General features: G+C 44.9%; 1 protein-coding gene across 1 annotated transcript; it reads right to left on the bottom strand.

Moving 5' to 3' along the window:
- Positions 1-4,413: 4,413 nt before the first annotated feature.
- On the bottom strand, positions 4,414-12,447 carry CYP1B1 (cytochrome P450 family 1 subfamily B member 1). Its single transcript, XM_074947615.1, has 3 exons — positions 12,428-12,447; positions 10,647-11,642; positions 4,414-7,107 (listed from the first exon to the last, which is right to left on the bottom strand). The coding sequence occupies exons 1-3, from the start codon at positions 12,445-12,447 to the stop codon at positions 6,495-6,497; spliced, it is 1,629 nt and encodes a 542-aa protein (XP_074803716.1). The 3' UTR covers positions 4,414-6,494.
- Positions 12,448-12,772: the final 325 nt, after the last annotated feature.

Genomic DNA, 12,772 nt, shown 5'->3' with positions numbered 1-12,772 from the left:
ATGGAGCAGCTTCGAGTGACCAGTGTAGGTGACAGGAGCAGGACAAGGTGGCAGGCAGCTCATAAATGTGCTGGCATGGTGTATGGGCACACCACAGTTGTTTCCAGTCCCTGATTGTCTCACACTGTCTCCATCTGAAGTTGGTGCTTGTGGCTCCTTTTAGCTTCTCTTGAGTAAGCTGCATTTTCTCCCTCTCTCTTGTGCTAGTGCTTCTCTGCTCAGTGTCCCAGTCTGCATTATTGCACTGCCTGGGCAGTCCCCATTGATACCCTAAGACCCTCTCAGTTAGGTCTTGGTTGTTAATCTTCTCCAGGTCTGTCTTCACCTCCTTCATAATTTCCCTGGTCCTGGGCTGATGGCCCCATTCGCCTCTCCTTCTACTGATTGTGAATTGTTCCCCAGACCCTGCTCACCTGGTTCCCACTAGCCACTGAAAATCATTTTCCACCACAGAACTGGTTCTTTAGCATTTTGTCATTTGTTCTTCTCATTCTGGGTCTAATCTTGCTCCCATTGTAGTCAATGGAAGTTTTGCTTTTGGCTTTAATGGAAACATGATAGTGCCCTTGGTTAGTATGTGTCCCTAGTTTCTACTGTATTTATTGCTTCAGCTTATATGACTCCCTCTCTTGCATGTATGTTGACACAGTTCAGGAGCTACTGATTTTCCAAGAAACCCATGGCAGCCGTGTAACTCTCTCAGTATCTTCCAATTCTTTATTACCACTGAACCCAATTCACAGCCTGAATAGAAGGCACACAGTGCTTTCAGGAGCTGACCAAGACAAGGAAAAGAAAGCGATAACTCTTCCGATGAGAAGAGGATGAACGTGCTGGAGGCTGTCTTCACAAGCTCTGTGAAATCACTGAGCCCTTGAGACCTTTTGTGTTAATTTCGATGGAATAAAAGGACCAGGACAGTCAAAGGCATTAACATGATTTTGCCATTATTCAACACTAAATAGTCACATGGTTTGGGGTTTTGAGTATGAAGACATGGGCCTGCTGAGTTCCATAGCAAACGCACTCATAAATTCACACCAATATTTGGATATCTATTGACTAGGATACGGAGCAGGAAAAGAATCTGAAACAAAATATAAAGCATTCTGAAATTGTGGTTTTGCAGAACAAGCTTAATCAAAAATTATCAAAGTCTCCTCTTCAGAGAGAGGCTGTTGTTTAGTCCAGTGGTTTTCAATCTTTTTTCATTTGCAAATCCCTAAAATATTTCAAATGGAGATGCAGATCCCTTTGGAAATCTTAGACATAGTCTGTGGACCCCCAGAGGTCCAGGACCATGGGTTGAAAACCACTGGGTTAGTTTCTTATTTCTCTAGCATTCCTTCATAGTGGGGAAGAAAAGGTTAGTTCTTCTGTTCAATTCTGAATTGCAAATGATCATTGTCCTTGCCCTTGACAAAACAGGCACAAGGGGGAGAGAGAGAGAGGACAGTAAATGTGGGGGAAATTCAGCTTTTGTTGATCTTGAAGTACAAGGTTACTAGACAATCATGCAAGGGCAGCTATGGTAGCTGTTGTTCTGCACTCTGGCTCATTTCTGCAGTCTGGGATGTCATCTGGCTGGTCTGGTCAAGTCCCTCTCCTTCACCGGTCTGTCTCAGGCTGGGCAGAAGTAGATATGCTGTCTCATCTCATTATGCTTGTGCCATGAGGTACAGCTGGTCTCAGGATCAGATGAAAAGCTGAGTGAGAGACAGTGGGGAAGGGAAGGGAGACAGTGAGGGATAGAAAAGAACATACAAGGGGAGGAAAGACAGAAGAATCTCACATGTATACGGCTGATGTCCTCGCTGGTGCAGGGATGATGGTCAGAGGTCCTCACTGATGCGTTGAGGTCTGGGAGTCATTATGACCCTTCAGGCTCATGAAAAAGGACTATATCTGGAGTGAAGTGGGGGCCTATCAGCCTTTCCCCTGAAAATCCCCCAAGAATGGAATCCCCATTCAATTTCCCCACCCCAACGTCTCTCTTTATGAACCCCGAAAGCAGATGATGGGCAGGAGAGCCCTGTCACAATTCCTGATTTAATTGCACCTCTGACCCCTTAAGGGTCACCTCGAGGCACCCCGTTTTGGTCTCTGGTCTGTAGATGTCACCTTTCTGGGGACAGAATTCTGCCATTCTCTTCTTCCTGGCTGGGTTTTTAGGTTGCAGACTCCCACAATTCACTGTGATCACCTGAGCAGATCTGACTTCAGTTCAGCACCTGCAGTCCTGTTCTCTGAGGCAGTGAAAATGTTATTCAGTGACTAGCCAACTTTCACAAAGCCAAGTACTCTTGATTCAGAACAAAAGCATGATAAAGAAAACTTACCTTAAAAAATAAATATCAACAGCTTGTATGCATGCCTGACTTACCAGGTGATCACTCATCCTCTAGTCTACAAGAAGACCCTGGCATGTTTTTAAAGTACTTTGGGTCTCTGCCCACATTGTTTCAGCAGTGAAGATTTGCATTAATTATCTGTAGTGTCTTTACTTCCTGCATGCTGACAATCACTAGCAAAGCCTTAAAGATACATATAACATTAATACAATAGTCTTTGACTATTCCATTTCCAAAGCATCTGTCACAAGCCCATGCTCTCATTATTTTGACACCATAGACCTACTCTCCAATAAACCCATTTTGATCCATTAATTTCTGGTTTCGTTCTTCTCTTGTTTACCAGACATACTCTCAGCATATTCCTTGGATGGTATCAGGAGACCTTTTCCTTTTTTTGTTCTGTCTCCCTTTTATACCTCTCTACATCCACGCTTATTGCTATAAGGGATTGGGAAGTGGGTTTTTAAAAGGTTCTGACCGTTGAGGTCACAATTGGGGTAGACCTGCTAGGCCCCCATTTTTACAACACAGCAAGAGCATTTCAGAAATAATTTGGGGATTTGAATAAGATATTTCTGTAATGTATTTGTTTAACTGTGACTCACTTTTCTACTTGTTTCTATCATGATGCAGATAGGTCTCAGAGCACCACCCATTTTTCCCTTGTTGCCATAATAACCGCCGTCACAGGTTAGGGAGGTGACGACCCTATGCCATTAGGAAATCTGACGGGGGTGTGACTTGTCTGCTGTTGGATACACCCTTGCCCAATCTAGAATCATTGCTACAGCCATCATCATTTTTAAACTGGGATCTGGTGGAGTCTAACAGAAAGTTTAGCACTTCACTCAGCCTCACTTCTGTACGCTGCGATTGCTGGCCTAAAATGACATGATTTAGAAGTTTCTTGTTGCCTGTTCAGCAACTGTAAATTCTACCCCCACATCTTTCCTCAGGCTAGCTGAGAACTGGCAGGAACAGGCTGCTGCTGTTGCCCTGTCTAAACCGCAAGCCAAGTTCCCCTGGCTGCATCAGCACAAGAGGGTCTGTTAGCACTGGAGAAGCAACAATGGAGAGTCAAAATGTGTCAGTTAACCTTGAAGAGGGAGTCTGAGTTCCAGCTTTGGACAGCTGGCTAGCCAATATATTCTGCTATGAAGCACAGACATTAGGTGGGTTGGTTAGTTGGAAGACAATGGGCAAGGGGGTACTTGAGAAGGGGAGAGGAGACAAGAAAAGCAGTCAGGAGTGGTGGAACCAGTGAAAGGGGGAGGAACCAGGAAAGGAGGAACACAAAGTGGTGTGACAGAGATTGGGGAAAGGTGAACAGGAAGTGGGGGAGATAACTCTGCCACAATCTCTCTATGCTAGCAGGGAATGTTTTTCACATAAAAGAAATTGGGGGAAGAAAAAAATAAGAGATTGTGAGGGGGAAGTTTTGGGAAGACCAAGAGGTGGGATGGGCACCCAAAGATAAAAGGGGGAGGGGAAAGATGGAGAAAGAGGAAAGAATGCAAAAAGACTAGAAGAATAATGCCCCAAACTGATTCTGCCTTAATCTCAGGGGGAAAATATTTAGGTCACTGCAGTCTAGCAGGGACAAAGCAATTCTTTGGCCTGACTAACTCTGGGGGGGCCACACCATCATTTGACTTTTCCCAGGTTAAGCATGCAACAGAAATAATGGTTTTGTTTATCCAAATCCCAAAAAATGAAGTATAAACTCAGCAGATTTATTGTAAGAATAATTTTTATTTAATATTTTGGTAATACAGTGATCCATCTTTAAATGACCACAAAGATTAGCTGTTTAAGAACTGCATACATTCTGAGTATTAATAAACTTGAAGAATTTTACAGTGATAGTATGATGCACATATATGACAAGCATTTATACTGTGTATCACCTGATCATAGAAATCCACAGAAATCAGTTTTGACTGTATGAATGACAGTCATGTTAGAAGCCACATACATATTTTAAAGCTTTTGGGAGAAGTACAAAATTACAAAAAAGGTATTGGTTTTTTACTGAAATAGAAAACAATGATCCTTGAGTTAGAAAAACTATTCTGTTGAAGGTTAGAGCCTTTATTATGGACATATAAAAGTATAAATGAAAAATGTGTTGATCTGAGTATGAACATGTTAAGTATGTTATACAGCATTTCACAGATATAGGCTAAGTTCTGGGATATCAAAGATATTATGTAGTCCACAAAATAACTGAGGGATACCCCTTTTAGATTTTAAAAAAGCCTTTGATTTTTAATGTTTAGTTTTGAAAAACATGGACGTACATTCCCTACAGAATCAGAGATTTGGAATAGCTGAGTCAGGTGTGTCCCTACTACCTGGGTTTAGGGAGCAATGCTTTAAAGACCCTGACAGATTCCTTTGAAGTTAATAGCAAAGCTCCTATGTACTTCAGTGGGATCAGGATCAGGACCTCAGTGTTGCTCCCATCCAACACCACTGTGAGTTTTGCCATTGCTATCAATAGAGGGTAGGATTGTTACCTACTGTATAATATAGGGCTCAGTCCTTCAAATCTTTATTCATGTGAACAGTCCTCACTCTATCAGGTAGTCCCATTGTTTATAGCACCAGGCCCATATTCCTCTATATACCATAGGGTCTGATTTTGCAATAGCCTATTCACCTCAAGCAATGTGCTGAGTGCCCCTAACTCCCATGGATTTCATTTAGAGTAGAGGGTGGTTTGTGTCTCACAGGAGGTGCCCAACACTTTGCAGGGTCTGCACTTTTATATATTAAAAAGCAAGTTCTCTGAGTGTTGTTCATTGTCCCATATAACCATTACACAGTGGTTCAAGACTGAAATACTTCTCATGTATATTTTACTTAACAGCTGATCACAAGGCTCTTTATTTGAAATTTTTTAAGTGTTTTGTGAAATAATGCAAACTACAAAATGTTCAAATTATCCTGATTGGGCCCCAATAATTGTATGTAACCCAAACTCCCATTATTTTATGTTTCATGTCCTTACAGGAAGTAGATCACATTAATAGTACATGATGAACCATCATAGGCATAATTTTAACTCCAGCTAATAGAATGATTATAGGAACATAACTATATCTATTCCACATGTTATTTGATTAGTGGCACACAAGTTCTAAGAGACAAGTGCTCCTGCAAATCTATGTGAATTTTAATGGCACTTCTCATGTGATTAAGTGTTGGCATGTGCCTAAAGATTGGCAAAATCCGGCATAAGCTTTTAGCTGAGAAAATAAACAATCCACAATAAAAGGCCATCCTTTAGGTTTTCCTAATGAAAATATCTACTGTTTTTCCTTTGATCAGTACCTTTGCTTCTGCTTATGAATAAATTAATGGATTATATATCATATCTGCCATTTGGTGACTTACCACTTTTAATCTTTCTGCTTGAGATGTAATGAATTTCAGTACATTCCATTTGTTCACATATAGATTATGAAATACATTTCAAAATTCTGTTGTGCTCATAAACAAGTCTCTTTGTAGTCATACTTTAAATACTTTGGAATGTTAAAGGCAAGCTTGGCATTTTACCCAACTTCATTTGAAAGTTTATCATCAAGGCACTGAAACACATCCCAGCACACGTCCCAGGACACAACACGAGCCCATGGCAGTTCCCTGCATAGGGCACTTGCAGAATCTGGCTCCAACAATCTAGGCACCTGTTTCCAGATAAGATTTCACTTTGGGATGTAGAGTCTTGGAAGGCAAACTAGAGCTGAGAGAGCTGCAATGAGACATGGAAAGTGTTGTGCAAGGAGTGGCAGACAGGACACTGCAGCCAGGCAGTTAATGAGGAGGGTGTTAAAATAACTGTTTTCTTCTGCCTGTTCACCAAAAACAAATTTACTTTCAAATCACACATTTTTTGCCTGTATTTCAGCACTTAATGTATTTATAAGGCTCCCCTGGCACACTCTCTCTCTCTCTGGAATTAAAAAAGAGGACCTGCTTAATGCTTGGGCAATTCCACTCCCCTGTGTTTTGTGGTACTTGGTATATTACAAAGAGCTCACCAGCACAGCATATTATTATTATTTATTTTATTTTAAGTCTAAAAAGAGAGAGGCGGGAGCATCCTTATATATTTTATTCAAATGTCAGTGTTCATAGATTTGCTGATAGATGATTTTCAGTAGCTGTTTTCTCTGCTTGCAATCTTTGGACAGCTTTATCTAGCAAATCCATAGTCTCTCTAAGAGTGACATTAACTGTAAATGGCTTAGGTTTAATGGTCAACCCATAGGTGAAGTCCATTTTAGAGTCTTCATTTGGATTAGCAATAAAATTGCACTGGTGTACCAGTATGGAGGTAAAGAGAAAGAGCTGCATCTTGGATAACTCCTCTCCAATGCACCTACGTTTACCCAATGAGAAAATCATCACATTGCTAGTAAGATCTTTGTTAATGAATCCATTCTCATCCAGGAATCTTGTTGGATCAAAATCCTCTGGGTTGGACCATTTTTCTGGATCATGATTCACTGACCACTGATTGATGAATATGACTGTATCTTTTGGAATGAGGTAGCCCATTATGGAGGTGTCGACTGTGGTGGCATGTGGAATAGTGACTGGCACAAAGCTGCTGAAACGCATGGATTCATAAAGGAAAGCCATAACATAGGGCAAATGAGGTTGATCTTCTGCACAGGGCAAGCGATCTCTGCCAACAATCCTATCCACTTCTTCTTGCATTTTAACCTGCACCTTTGGATATCTGTTGGGATTTAAAATATATTTATTACATATATACAAGTCATCTATGCAAATATAATCTACATTTTCAAACAACAGACTTCCTTTTCGAAAGAACTGTATTTAACTAGAGCTGCTCAAACTTTGTCACAATTTTTCTCAAATGCAGTTGTGTCAAAATAAAGTATTTCATGGAAACGTTGATTTTGACAAATTTTCAGTGGGGAAAAAGTCAAAATGATTTGTTTCAATAGTGTTTCAATTTGTTTAATTTAGACTGCTATATTAAATTTTTATTTTATATTACATTTAATATTTCAGATGTGTATTATATATTTTAATGCAATATAAAAGTTGAAACAAAATGGATTTAAATGACACTAAATGAATCTTTTTGGAATTTTTGTTCTGTAGAAAATTTTTAAATTTCAGCTTTCCTTCTAAATCAGAATTATTTCTCCCCTTCCCCGCCCCCAGTAGGAATTTCTCACAGAATGGAAATTCTGGTTCTTAACCAGCTCTGTATGTAACTTCTAAATCTGTTTGCATTGGTATTTGAATTAACACATACGAGACTACATACAGCTCTAAACCATGTGTAATATAGTGTTTTTTAAAACTAAAATATTTATCTGATAAATTATCATAATAAGAAAGTTCATGAGCTCTTTGTTTGTGGATATTTACATATCAAAATACACTTTTTCATGGTACTGCATTGTATTTCGGATCACTAGCAAAAAATTATTCCAAATTTGTTATATAAACTTGGAGAAGGATTTCCTAGTGAGAGATTATAAAAAAAATAAACAAGCAAAAATGTCAGAGAGAGAGAGGAAAAAATAGACTGATCTCCTTGTTGTAGTTTTTTTTTTTTTTTTAAGCCCTCATTCCTTCCCTGTCTAAAAGCAACATAGCTCTATTGTCTTCAAAACATTACAGATGTGGGAAGTTTTGATTTTTATAACTCATCAAGTTTGGGCTTTTCATGTTCTTGTATCTCCCCCTCTCTCAGTATGTCTGCATGAGACAAGGTAGGTGAGGTAATATTTTTTATTGGACTAACTTCTATTGGTGAGAGAGACAAGCTTTAGAGCTACACCAAGCTCTTCCTCAAGTCTGGGAAAGGTATTCAGAGTGTCACAGCTAATACAAGGATCAAACGGATAAAAAAGCACTACTTATGCTAAACTAAGGGACTATTCGAGGTGAAGTGGCCCATTAACACCTCTGTAGACATAAGACAAAAAGGGGAATTTAGTGGGTTACAAATTGTTGTAATAAACCATAAATCCAGTGTCTTTACTAAGACCAGGATTTTTAGTGTCTTGCAAAGTTATGAATTTAAGCTCTCAGGCTCATCTTTTGAAAATGTAAAGGTTTCCTTTGAGGATGAGGACTGAGGTCAGATCACTTTGTGAAATATATGTCTGCATGGCAAACAAAGTCCAAATGTAAAGTACTCCAGTTAGAATGCCAGACAGCTTATGTAAATATTAGAAATTATCCCCCTACTTTTCAGGTGTTAAATATGTCCGCTTTTTAAGCAGCAGCTAAGTAGATGAGCCTAAGGAGATAAGATCCACAGAAAATGCAAATGATTAAGGAAACGCGGGGAGATGAAAAGGAGGTAAACACCAGTTTCTTGCTATTTAAATGCCTCTTCCAACCATAAGATTTTTGCTGAGTCCAATCATTTTCAGCGAGGTGAATATTATGGTGCGTTTATATGCACACGCTGCCCAAGGGGTCTACCTGCTCTAATGCTTTGAGGTTGTTTTTCACTAGTCATGCAACCGTAATAAAGACACCCACATTATAGGAGCAATAACATAATAGAGGGTTTGTAAACCGGTGCATGAACTCTTTCTCTTGTTTAAGTAGATATCCTGTTCCTACAATCTCTTTGATCTTGACCGGGTAAAATCTGTTACTTTTTGAGTTTGTTTTGTTGCCTTTTTGCCAGCCTGTATCTTTATGCAACGTTTACTGGATCGCACTGGGGTTTTTTTTTTTTTTTTTTAATATCTTTAGTTTTTGGCAGTTTTCCCAGAGCTTCCGTGTGAGTTAATCAGGAACAACCAAGGTACTTTAGTGCACACAAATACAGGATTGTTAATTTATGTTTACTTTCTACTAGAACCAAAGAGCTAATAACCAGATCAGTTCAGCTTGATGCTTGCACTCACTGGCAATCTAAGCATTCACCTCTAATAATGGGCCAATTTGTTCATGGAGCATATTTAATACATTAGATTTTGGTTGCAGGATTCACTCCAACTTGTCTGTCTTATGTCACACAAAATGTTCTGCACAGCTAGACTTATTAGTTTATAAGCATTGTTTATTTTAGTTGGCTTTTATATATGGATCCTTTCCAACAGCTGCATCTAATTGTGTTTGAAGGAACTGGAGTGGGGAAAGCAATAGTCTTGCTATGTGATCAGTGACAAAACCTCACTGTCACATTTCAGAAGCATGGCAGGGAAGAGAAGAAAACTGATTAATTTTTTTAATGAAACTGATGGGGTATATTTTCCCAAAACGCTGAAATTTTGACTGGCAAGGGGCAACTTTATTCTTTAGACTTCAGCTAGCAGGATGTAGCCATACCTGGGTCTTATAAACTGATGATAAACCCACCCTGCCTAATACCACAAAAAGCCAGGTTGGCCCGATTTTGATCTCTTCCCCCGCCCCCCAAGAAAGATCAGAATCAGGCTCTGTATTTGTAAATTATTTTAACCCTTGCTGGCAGCTCTTGCCTTAAACAGGGGAGGTCATTGCCATGTTTCCCTTAGAGGATTTTATTTTCATAAAGTTGTGAGAAGATTCTCACATTCGGCTTCCCCAAGACAGCCACCAGGGGGTTCTGCTGCTGCAAAGAAACAGCTGGAGTCAGGATGATGTAGCAGCAGTAGTGAAGAGGGTCTAGGATCATGCACTAAGGGGGACTCTAGGTTCATCCCCGCTTGCGGTAGGTAAGAAGGGAGGGATACCTATTTCTTGTATAGCACTCTTCAAAGTCTTTTAAATGTATTTATCCTCCCAACACCCCACTGAGGTAGGGAAGCAGCATTGTCCCGCTTTTACAGATGGGGAAGTGAGGCACAAACGATGTGATTTAGCCAAGATCACTCAGCGGGTCCATGGCAGAGCCAAGAACTGAACCCAGGTCTCCCCTACCCAAAGCCACTCGACCCTCCCTCCCCTCGGAGGGGTCTAGTTCATGGCCTGGAGGGAGAGGAGAAGGGCTGGGCTCTTGCACTAGCAGGGATGCTCGGTTCATGCTGGGTGCTGAGGTGAAGGGTTGGGACGTTGGTTAGGGACAGGGAGCAATGGCAGCCCCAGCCTGGGCGGCCATCCCACTCCGCTGGTGCTAGGGGGACCAGCTGTCCCCATATTAGGGGCTTTATCTTCTACACACAACTCTTACTCCCCCCCCGCCCCGCCCCGGAAAAAATGCCCCCGGTTTTCACCCCTGCCTTTAAGCCCCCGCCCCTCCGCGCTGGGTGCCCGCGGCGGCTCTCGGAGCTGCTGGCCCCGCCCGAGCGCACCCACCGGAGGAGGAAGATGAGGAGCCACTGCAGGGCGGTGGAGAGGGTGTCCTGGCTGGCCCCGAAGATGTCGGTGACGGTGGCGGGCACGTGCTCGAGCGGCAGCCGGGGCTGCTCCTGCTGGAGGCGGATGAAGGCGTCCAGCATGTCGCGGGGGGCGGCCCCGGGGCGCAGGCTGCCGCGGTGCTGCAGGAACTTGCCCCGCACGAAGCTGTAGAAGTCGCGGTTGAGCTGGCGGAAGGCGCGGTAGGCGGCGCGCACCGGGTTGGGGAAGCGCTGGAGCCAGGGCAGCGCGTCCACCAGGCTGCCGGCGCCCACCGTGCGGCCGAACTGCTCGTTCCGCCCCACCAGGCGCAGGAACTCGGCGTCGCCGTGGCCATAGCGGCGGCCGAAGCACAGGGCGCTCATCACGTTGGCCACGGCCACCACCAGGCTGCGCGAGGGGTCCAGGAAGGCGCCGCCCGCGCTGCCCCGCACCAGCAGCGCCACCAGCGCCCGCGCCTCGCCCAGCAGGTGCTGCTCCAGCAGGCGGCGCGGGGCCGGGCTGCCGGTGGAGAAGGCCCGCACCGTGGCGTGCGCCAGCCGGCGCTGCAGCTTCCACAGCTCGGAGTAGCCGCCGAAGGCCAGGCTGCGGCCGCCGGACACCAGCTGGAAGGAGGGGAAGCGCGGCCGGCCGGCGAAGGCGGCCCCCTGGCGGACGAGCGCCCCGCGGATGGCGCGCTCGCCGTTCAGCACCACCACGGGCCGGCTGCCCAGGCGCAGCTGGAACACGTCGCCGTAGGTGCGGGCCAGGCGGGCGAAGGTGAGGTGCGGGGCGCTGCCCAGCTGAGCCGCGTTGCCGATCAGGGGCCACGGGAAAGGGCCCGGGGGCTCCAGGCGCCGCTGCCGCAGGAGGAGCTTCGCCAGGTGGATGGCGGCGAGCAGGGAGAGGAGCAGCAGCAGGGCGTTCTGCAGGGGCGGGATGCTGGGGAGCGCCTCTCCCAGCCGCCGGAGGGCCGCGCTGCGGGGAGAAGGAGAGATCAGGTCGGGCTCTGAAGGAAGGGTTCATGGGCCCGCATCTGCCGTGCAGCCAAAGGCTGGACAAAGGGGGGATGCAGATGTGCCGGCTTCGCAGGGGAGGCCCGTGTAAATAGAACACGGTCTGATACCGGCGCCAGCGAGCGATGCGTATCCTGTCACTGCGGAGCCGGAGATGTGCCTAGAAAGCGCCTAGCGCGGGGCTGGGTGCTGAGCGAAAACCGCAATGAAGCCCCACTGGCGTCTGGGGCGGCCGAGAGGGGGAGTTCGCCTCGTGGCCTGCGGGCGCCCGCGGCAGGAGAGGGGGAAAAGAGGAGGATGCGCTCGCTGTTAGGAGCTGCCGCGAGGTGGAAGCTGCAAGAAGCTCCTTCCTTATACAGGTCTGGCAGGTGATGCCAGCTGTGGTGACCGCACGTCTGTCCCTTTGGAAGATGCGCGCAACGCTCCTAATTGCCTTTGGAAGGAAACAGTGAGAGACCCTGTAAATCAGGACAAGATTTCCCCCTTCTTGACTTGAATTAGCTGTAGGCATGAACTGGTAACAGTCCGTGTGCACGCATGGGTTGAGGGAGATGGGCACAGCCCCAGTGATCCAGGAATATCATTCAGACCCAAAATACCAGTTACCAGTGTGGTGACTAATAGCTCCTAGACAACGATCGAAACGTGCTTCACATTTTGTCTTTTAATTTGAGTGGGGGGGGGGAGGGGGGAGAGGAAGAGGAAGGGGTAAGGCAGCTTTTTAAAAAAATCTCTAATAAAACTGACCTGTTGGCAAACGCTTCCATCAGAGATTTCTGGGCCGGGCAGCTTGCAGCAGCTGTGATCCGTGCAATTGGGCAGCACCAGCAGGGCACTCAGCAGGCAGACGGTGGGAAACTCCTTAGACGCCCAGGTTCTTGTCACTTCGAGCTTGGCAGGTCAAGTGCAGGCAAATGCCAATTGCACCCGATCCCGCATCGTGCGTTGTTTTAACCTTCCAAGCGCTTCAACCCCTCAGAGCTCGCACTGCAGCAGCCTGCCTCGTTCAGACTCAGTTGACACCAGCCAGGTGGGATCCCCGCACGGAGCCCGGGTGATGGGGCAGCCAAAACCTGCGGGAGAAAATGAGGA

Source organism: Natator depressus, chromosome 3 (genome assembly GCF_965152275.1).
Source record: "Natator depressus isolate rNatDep1 chromosome 3, rNatDep2.hap1, whole genome shotgun sequence".
Classification (NCBI taxonomy): domain Eukaryota; kingdom Metazoa; phylum Chordata; order Testudines; family Cheloniidae; genus Natator; species Natator depressus.
The sequence above is the reverse complement of the archived record's forward strand: the minus strand, read 5'-3'. Positions and strand labels throughout refer to the sequence as shown.